This window comes from Rhinoderma darwinii, chromosome 9 (genome assembly GCF_050947455.1).
Source record: "Rhinoderma darwinii isolate aRhiDar2 chromosome 9, aRhiDar2.hap1, whole genome shotgun sequence".
NCBI classification, from domain to species: Eukaryota; Metazoa; Chordata; class Amphibia; order Anura; family Rhinodermatidae; genus Rhinoderma; species Rhinoderma darwinii.
Genome location: NC_134695.1, coordinates 26,765,070 through 26,775,159, shown reverse-complemented (window position 1 = coordinate 26,775,159; position 10,090 = coordinate 26,765,070). Strand labels below are relative to the sequence as shown.

Genomic DNA, 10,090 nt, shown 5'->3' with positions numbered 1-10,090 from the left:
ACCCATTCTTTCACAAATGTAAAGGCAAACTGCATGGGTAGGTGCTTGATTTTATACACCTTTGGCGATGGGACTGAATGAAACACCTGAATTCAATGATTTAGAGGTGTCCCTCTACTTTTGTCCATATTGTGTATATTACATGAATTGTGTAGTAAGTTTATACCCTCTGGTAACAAAATGTCTACGAATAAAAGGGGGCAAAATGGCTATATAGAGAAGTACTGAATATAATAAGACAAAAACAAAAAGCATTTAAAACATTTATATTACCTCTCTATAAATCCCTTGTAAGACAACATCTTGAATATGGGATTCAGTTTAGTAAAAAAGGATATAAGAGAGCTGGAAAAGGTTCAAAGGCGGGCAACTAGTTTATTAAATGGGATGGGAGGTTTTTCAAAGGGCTTGTCCACACGTAGCGGAATTGCTGCATATTTTCCATCCGGAATTGCAGACGGAAAATACACAGCAGAATACAGTAGCAGCAAAGTGGTGAGACTTAACAAATCTCATCCACACGCTGCGTAAAATTTCCGAGCAGAAAATCACCTGCAGTGCTTATTTTTCGTACCGCAGCATGTAAATTCCTGCTGCGGAAAGTGGACTGAATTGTCGCGTTTTTTCAGAGCAGATGTCACCATCTTCCAGCATTGAGAAAAACACAGCAATGTCTGCTAGTTTCTGTGGAATTGCTGCAGAAATTTTCTGCAGCAATTCCGTTACGTGGTTACGTGTGGACAAGCCCTTACAATGTTAGGCTACTAAAAATGGTCTTGTTCATCTTGGAAAAAGATGCCTGAGGTGATGTTATTAACAGGTATCAATTTTATTCATTCCAAGGACATTACAGAGGACCAGGGGACATTCATTACGTGGGGAAGAACGGCGTTTCAGACATCAATATAGGAAAGGGGTTCTTTACAGTTAGGCTGGGTTCCCACGTAGCATAAAAGCTGCGGAATTTCTGCAACGGAATTCCGTGCAGAAGTTCAGCAGCATTTACAGTAGAGGCAAAGTGAAGGAGATTTAGAAACTCTCATGCCCACGCTGCGGAAAAAAGCGCACAAAAGTCGTGCGGAAAGTGTTCTGCGGTGCGTTTTTCAAGTCCGCAGCATGTCAATTTATGTGTTTTGTGCGGAGATGCTGCGTGTTTTGCCCATAGTCTTCAATGGGGAGCATAGATTTTACAACAGATTTATGTTGTTGCGGTTTTTAAAGCGATAACGCAGCGGAAATAGGTTGTGGAAATTCTGCAGTGTTTATGCTGCGTGGGAATCCGGCTGTAGGGTCAATGTACACGATGTGTATTACGTGCGGTCTTGTACCAAAACCGCAGCGTAATACAGTACCAGCAAAGTCAATGAGATTCCAGGTAATCTCATGTCAACTGCGGTATTTTTCGGGACTTAAATTGACCCGCGGTGCGTATTTTCGGAAACCGCAGCAAGTCAATTTATCCCGCGATGACGCTTGCGAATTCTATCCCTGCGGTTCTACAGAAATACGCAGCAAAACCCAGAGCATGAACACAGCGATTTATGCAGCAAACTTTAAAAAACGCACCGAAAAACGCATCATAAAACGCACCTCAGGGTGCGTTTTTTTCCTGCAAATTTCTACGCTGCTTCCTTAACTGCATTCACTACTATGGGAGTTACGGGAACTGCGTAGCTGTTTTCTTCTTCACGGTCGGAAATCAGCAGGAACACAGGTAGAACTGGGTTCAGGGGGCCCCCTTCTAGAGATAGGTGCGGGACCCGCATCTATATGACATTTATGACATATCCTGTGGATAAGTCATAAATATCCCTGATGGGAAAACCCCTTTAAGTAAGTCGGAACAACTTACTGCTGCGCGTTCTTTTCAAAACCTACCACTGCCTACCATTGCAAAACCTATCATTGCCAGTGTTGACTGAGGTCCAGACTGAACGACGCAGTAGCAACATCTTCAATACCGGCTAACTTCACACGCCTCACCTAAGAGAAGCAGTTCCGGCCATCACCCCTAATTAGGTTCCGGCCATTAGGGGTGATGGCGGTACCGCTTGAAAATGCTCTCATAAAGGGAGTGAAATGTTGTGGTGATTGAGATCTGGTGAATAAATGTCCAGTTTTTCTTGAGTCTCGCCATTTCTTATACTACTGTGAGGAGGGGTCGCTCCTCTGAAGTTTTGCACCAGCCGTGAGGCTCATCCGCTACAGTTCAACATATAGAAGAATAGACTGCACAGCACTCACCACTTGCAAAAAAGCTTCTTTTATTCTATGCAGAGGCAGGCATGCCTCTGCATAGAATAAAAGAAAATTTTTTTGCAAGTGGTAAGTGTCGTGCAGTCTATTCTTCTATATGTTGAACATTTGCCAATACCTTTCTTTCATACGCACTGAGCACCGCTATATAAAGGCTATCAAACCACAAGTCCCAGCAAGCATATGAACCTGTGACGCCGCAACCTAAAGGTAGTGCCAACCATTCTCTTTCTCTACATGTTGCACATCATCCGCTACAGTAGTGCTCCAAATTTTGCATTTCTCTTGTATGTGTATATATATATATATATATATATATATATATATATATTTGCCTGTTTGTCTAAATATCTATGCGCTGTATATATGTTCCAGTATGTGCGTGTCTATATATGTGGTTAATTTTTGGTTTGTGGTGGGCAGCAATCAGTATCTGTCTGGTTATGAAAAATGGGGGGACCATTTTTCATAACCAGCCAACTATTATAAAGCAGCCATCACTGCAGATGGTCGGGTACTGGATCGCACATGGCTGTTCCCATTACCCCTGTTGGTGGTGGGTACCAGGGTAATAATGTGGGGGTGTCACAGTTTGTGGACCTTTTAGGCCACACCGCCATGGCGGGGAGACAGTTGGCCAAACAACAGAGCACCCCAGTAATACAAAGTCCCGCATAAGGGTACCTGGATAGTCCAGACAATGGCCGCAGCTCTGGCACAGACGGAGGTGGGTGCAGCAGGAAACGCCAGATGTGGCGGATGACAGCAGGTGCCGCAGGTTGCGCCAGGCGCAGTGAATCACACTGGACGTGGAAGATGACACAGATCGTGGCGGATGACACAGGACGTGGCGGATGACACAGGACTTGGCAAACGACAGCAGGTGCAGTAGACATGACTCCAACACTAGTAGACACAGGAACAAGAACATAGCACGGGATACAGGAACAGGTAACAGGTAACAACTGGAACGGGAAACACTAAGGGACCATTTGCAAGACAGATTTGGGATACACTAACAATGCTCAGGCAAGGATCAGAAGGGCAGGGGCCCTCTTATAGTCCAGGAAATCATGTGATTTCATGATGATGATTGTCTTCATGTGCGCGTGCTGGCCCTTTAAGACCAGGCACGAGCGTGCGCACGCACCCTACGGACACAGCGGACTGCAGCGGAAGTGAGCGCTGGCATCTCCTAGGAAGGAGATGGGGACCAGCGCCCACTGATCCATGGCATACTTTCTGATCGGCTTTTCTCAGAGCGGTGTATGGGCTCAAAAGAAAGTCTATGAGTCTGTACACCAACTGGTTGACTGTCTGAGAAAAGCCAATCAGAAAGGAAGCAGCACAGCGCTCACCCGAGCACTTTTGAGTATAGTAACTACAGAGGGCTCTATAGGGAGATTATTCTCCCCCACAGAGCCCTCTGCGATCAGCAAGATGCTTAGATCCCCCTTGCAGTATAAAAATACCCCCCTACCGTTGGCTGATCACTTTTAAATTCGTGAGGTCAGGAGGCTGAGTAAAGTAAAGGGCACTCTCTCTACCTCAACCTTTTAAATCACAGGCCGCTCTGCTCCTCCTGCTGACCTACTCCTCTCTGGCAGTGCGTGCTACGTGATGCGTCAGATAGGAGGAGTGTTCTAGCAGACATGCACCTATCATGCTGCACGTCTGCTAAATAAGTGCTGCCTCTATGCTAACTCTTATGGCATATCTGCTGTATGTGCGATAGAAGTCGGGTTGGTGAGGATCTGACTGTTAGACCAGAGGCGTAGCTAGGTTCTCCAGCACCCGGGGCAAAGATTCAGTTTGGCGCCCCCCCCAACCTCTTTCCCGACATCTCCTTCCCCCTCGCCGTGTTTGTTTTCTCTACCAATCGACGTGTCATTTCTTTTTATGTAACGCGAGCATAAAATTATTTGTACATTTCACAAGCAATATGGTTCTATACACAACACCAGAACCAAGCTCGGTACATAAATACAGCCCCAGAACAAATACAGCTCAATTTAGTGCAACCCCTGCCGTATAGGTTTGTACGGCGTAAAACTACAGCTCCCAGCATGGCCCAAACAATGATAAGGATATGCTGGGAGATGCCGTTTCACAAAAATAAATCCTATCATAATCATACCACCCATCATCTCGCTGCAGATCATACAGTGACTGTATTACTGATTAGAGGCAGAATGAACATTTACATTAAGTGACTCACCGGTGACGTCTCAGATTCTAGTTCTTTTTCTCCATTTGGTCCAGACCTCTATGATGACTTCTCCTGGTCCATTCCTGCAGTTTGCCGCTCAGATGTCTTCAGCTTCTCACTTTTCCTACATTTCTGCACCTATAAATAAATATAAAGTTATCATTATACCACACACTACGCCCCTAAATATAATAGCGCCAAACACTGCACCTCTAATTATAATAGCACCATACACCGTGTCACACACACACACGCACACACACACACACACACACACACACAGCCCCCCTGTAGATATAGCCCACCCCTGTATATAGTGCTCCACATATAGTCCACCCCTGTATATAGTGTTTCACAGATAGCCCACCCCTGTATATAGTGTTTCACAGATAGCCCACCCCTGTATATAGCCCCCCCTTGTACATATAGTCCACCCCTGTATATAGTGCTCCACTAGATAGTCCACCCCTGTATATAGTGCTCCACAGATAGCCCACCCCTGTATATACTATATACAAGGGTGGGCTATCTGTGGAGCACTATATACAGGGGTGGACTATATGTACAAGGGGGCTATATACAGGGGTGGGCTTTCTGTGGAGCACTATAGGGGGAGCTATTTGTGGGATACTATATACAGGGGTGGGCTATATCTACAGGGGGACTATATACAGGGGTGGGCTATATCTACAGGGGGACTATTTCTACAGGGGGACTATATACAGGGGTGGGCTATCTACAGGGGGACCATATCTACAGGGGGACCATATCTACAGGGGGACCATATCTACAGGGCTGGGCTATACACAGGGCTGGGATATACACAGGGCTGGGATATACACAGGGCTGGGATATACACAGGGGGGCTATATCTACAGGGGTGGGCTATACACAGGGGGCTATATCTACAGAGGGGGGCTATATACAGGGGTAGGCTATATACAGGGGGAATATATCTACAGGGCTGGGCTATATCTACAGGACTGGGCTATATCTACAGGGCTGGGCTATATCTACAGGGGGGGCTATATACTGGGGTGGGCTATCTATGGAGCACCATATACAGGGGTGGGCTATATACTGGGGTGGGCTATCTATGGAGCACCATATACAGGGGTGGGCTATATCTACAGGGGGCTATATACTATATAGCCCACCCCTGTATATGGTGCTCTATAGACAGCCCACTCCAGTATATAGCCCCCCTGTAGATATAGTCCCCCTGTATATAGCCCCCCTGTAGATATAGTCCCCCTGTATATAGCCCCCCTGTAGATATAGTCCCCTGTATATAGCCCCCCTGTAGATATAGTCCCCCTGTATATAGCCCAGCCCTGTAGATATAGTCCCCCTGTATATAGCCCCCCCTGTAGATATAGTCCCCCTGTATATAGCCCCCCTGTAGATATAGTCCCCCCTGTATATAGCCAAGCAGATATAGTCCCCCTGTATATAGCCCAGCCCTGTAGATATAGTCCCCCCGTAGATAAAGTCCCCCGTGTAGACAAAGTCCCCCCGCAGATACAGCCACACTTCTATTACAATTAAAAAAAAAATATTTCAAACTCACCTTATTCCCGCTCCCACGCCGTCCGGCTGCCATGGAGACCTGCTCTCTTCTGCGCAGGTCTCCAGGGGGTTGAACAAGGCGCTGATTGGCTGGGCAGGATGACTTTCCCTGTCAGTCAGTCAGCGCCTTTCATCGACGGAAGCTTCACTGGTACAAAAGGTACCAGTCGCTTCATTCGTGGAGAGGCGCTGAATGGCCGGGCACGGAACGTGCCGGTCATTCATTGCTTCTAATTGTACCTGTGTCCTTGCGACACAGGTACAATTATAGTGCAGGAGGAGGGGGCGCTGGCGCCCCCCTCTGAACTGCGCCCGGGGCACATGCCCCGCTTGCCCCCCCTAGCTACGCCCCTGGTTAGACACACCATGGATCCCTACGCCAGGGGTGCCTGGTCCTTGTTCCCAGCAAAGAAGTAGCTGCACATGCACAATATGTTCCCAGTGGATTTACCATAAAAATAATTTGTCGAAAAACCCCTGAAAGTTTTATTTTCATAAACCTGGAAAACCTCCATAAGAATAAGTCGACAGATTTAAAATGATGTATAACAATATGGATATTTGAGAACAACAGTACAGAAGACAAAGATATACCAGGAAATTGTGAGCTCCCATGAGAAATGTTAAAGGGGTGCACAGGATAGGTCATCAATATATGATCGTTGGGAGTCTGAAACCCAGACCCTGAGCCTATCAGCTGTTCTGGCTGCCCTCGGACACTGGATGTTATGCAGTGCTTAGTGCCGGAATGCAGACGGCTTTACTGAGATCGGAGCCATCTGCTTCTGGCATGGACATCCGGTGCCCAGAGGCAGCTGATCGGTGTGGGGTTTGAGTGTCGGACCCCAACAATCATATACTGATGACCTATCCTGACTCATTACAGAGCTTCTAATTTGCATTTTGGGAATTGTACCCTATACATCAGGCACTGGTGTGGAAAGACAAACGACCCAGAATCCAGTTCATTATGTTTTCCAGCTAAGCTATTAAGAAAGTGTTGTATGCATCAATCCTATATTAATTTGATACCACTCCTTGCAACTTTCTGCCCGATGGGTCCAAATACATCTGCAGACCTATCATGAACAATACATCATTTTTGAAAGTTTGCTTTATTACAAATTCTTATCATGTCAGAGTATGTTTAGTCTATTTATTGTTTACACAAGAATGAGGACATGTATGATGGAAGTTATATTGTACCATCAGGTCTGCCGCATATCTTAGTTCTCTTGCAAATTTGAAAACCTTTATGTTATTTCTTTGTTGAGGAATACGAGGCTAGGTCAAAGAAAAAGAGTTTTGTGGTCCAAGGAAGACTTAGCAATTTAAAAAATACCTATATCTGTAGAAGATCCACTAAAACAAAAAAAAATACTAATACACGTACTCTACCAATAATACACACAATTAAAACTAAAAAAAGGGGCAAGGCAAAAGCTTGATATTATTCACGACCACACTGTGCATGGGAATAGGAAAACGAATATTTTACATTAGAAGATTGACTATACAACTAGACACAGCAGTGTGTGGGAGAATAGTACTGCTAATGTTACCCATAAAAGCTTCACTCAGCCAGACACAGCAGTGTGGGAGCAGGAAACGGGAATATTACATTTTAAGAGAGATGCAAATAGCCAAGGACTGTAATGTGGGAGAAAAGAACAGAATGTTATATCGGTGAGGACTCTCAGGCAGGCACTGCAACATAATATAAGTCATAATTTACATTCGCATTCATTTATCCGCTGGATAGGTTATAAATGCTGAGAACCCTATCAATCACTAGAATGGTCTCCCATACCTTGCATCCAGCTCACCCGCTGTGGGTATGAGTTGTATGGAGCAGTATCCTAGAAGACTCCATACAACGCTATAGGAGGTACGGAAACATGGATATGTGATAAATGTTAATGGTTTGAATACTTCTGTAATGTCTTCCATAAAGAATAGCAGAGCAGTGGGATTATCGCCTGTCTTAGATTATTCTTCTCCTCCTGGTTATTTACTTTGTATTTTGTCTTTCATAAATTTCCATTTGGGCTTTTCAATCAATCAATCAAACAATCAATCAATCAATCAATCAATCAATCAATCAATCAATCAATCAATCAATCAATCAATCACTGAGCCTGTCAGGTCATTTGCTGCTTATTATTTTATATTTTACTTCCAGAAACAGTTATGACTAAAGCTTGAGCCTACTGTCAACTTGATGATTGTAATTTGGGTGTTTTATGAACTTTTATGACATTTTAGTGGGTTTAGAAAGGTCAGTACATCTAAAAATACTGTTGTTTTGTCATATGAAAGAAAATGAACCCGTTAATTAAAAATACTTTACATATCCATAGATATATAGTGAAGTGTATGTGCCCTTTATTTTACACTAGGGAAGGTGTATCTGTTCCTAAAATATAAGATGTCTTTGATTGCATAAGGTATAAGCGGCGGTGTTCTTAGCCAAATGTAAATATAAAAAATAACAACTGTTGAACTCATATATAGATATATCCTTTATTGACAGTAAACATCACACAGTTTCTAGAGAAATAAAGTCACAGACTTCAAACAGACATATAAGAGCTGTAAGCCAGCAGCAGTTAATAATAGGGAATGACAGAACTGATTGGGGAAAAAAAAGAATGGTAAAGGGAAGGCAAGAAAGAGAGAGATGACCGGGGAAAGAGAAAATAATCTACTATTAGGCAAACTGGAGAGAATGATGCCACTTAGGTCTTTTTCATCAGCAAGGATCTCCAATCCCTCTCTCACTTTTCAATCCTCTGTCTCCTGAATTCATATATCCGGACTGGCAAGATTCAAAAAGTGACGAGTGTGTATATCATACTGAAAAGTGAAAAACGTATATACAGAAGAGCCAGAAGGGAACACCATGCAAGATAGGGCAAAAGAAAGGGCACATACAGTGACAAGACAAAGGGATAGACATGATAGGAGATAATATAATAAGGAAGCACGTTAGGAAAGTAATAGAGACAGGGTGGAGCAATGAAAAAGTGAGCGAAATGGGGGGCAAAAAGAAGAAAAAAAAGCAGTTAGCGGTGGTAATAGACAGTGGAAAAGTAAAGGAGGGTGTAGTGAGAAAAATAGAGCAATAATGTGTCAGAATTCAGGAATTGATTTACATTTGATGATGGGAGTGCATATTATAAGATACGCTCACAATAGAAATGTGGGGCATTATTGGGGCTGTGTTTCTCCAGGACAATATATAGGAGGGAATATTAATAAAAAAACATGCAGAAAGCAGAAGTGCAAAGGAGGGAGTCTAGGAGTGGGGGCATTTAGAGGGGCTAGGGGCTTTTCACTCACCAGAAGAAGCACAGCATCCTACGCGCTGACATAACGTACAGTGGCCCCCACCCTGCGTGCGAGGAAGAAGTGGGATTAATACAGGATGCTGTATGTATGCAGCAGGGATTGAATAGTTTGCTGTGTATTTAAATATGAATGCATTTGATATTTCATGTAACACAATGTACTGCATGCACTAATAAACCATTGAATTATCCTTTGAATAAACAAACAATTACAATTCTAACATTTGAAATTACAAAATTATGGTATATTATAACATTTATTTCATTTTACAATTTTGGACTAAACTGTTTAACTTGGCTATTCATGCTATTGGCCTAATATGAAGTATATATGAATGCTGATTATAAGTTATATGTAAGAAGTGTGACATATGTATTTCTACGTGTGAAAACAAAATCTGCAACACATACAGGTTTAAATTTTTTGTGCGGTCGACTGCGCTAATGATTCCATCAAAACAACAGAACCCTGTCACAATGGTAACAAACGGAAACCTTCAGCAACGTTTCCATCATCATTGAGATCAATGGTGATGCAAACGGAAGCTAAGGTTTCCATTTGCCTTTCCGTTGAGGGCTTAACCCGACAGAAACCTCAGAAAGAACCCCTCAACGGAAGGGCAATGCTTATATGAAAAGGCCCTAAAGAATCCTTTCTCCCCCATACATAACATTTACAGTCAAGTCCTCCTCCCCCACATATGAT

The 10,090-nt window shown here is 43.7% G+C and overlaps 1 protein-coding gene across 2 annotated transcripts in view; it reads right to left on the bottom strand.

Moving 5' to 3' along the window:
* Nucleotides 1-8,543: 8,543 nt before the first annotated feature.
* Nucleotides 8,544-10,090, bottom strand: part of CNIH2 (cornichon family AMPA receptor auxiliary protein 2) — a 131,443-nt gene continuing 129,896 nt past the window's right edge. For both annotated transcript variants that reach the window (XM_075837404.1, XM_075837403.1), the window contains 2 exons: nt 9,377-9,428; nt 8,544-8,890 (listed from right to left, as the gene is read on the bottom strand). In XM_075837404.1, coding sequence (XP_075693519.1) covers nt 9,395-9,428 — 34 coding nt within the window. In that variant the 3' untranslated portion in view covers nt 8,544-8,890; nt 9,377-9,394. The remainder of the gene's footprint in view (nt 8,891-9,376; nt 9,429-10,090) is intronic.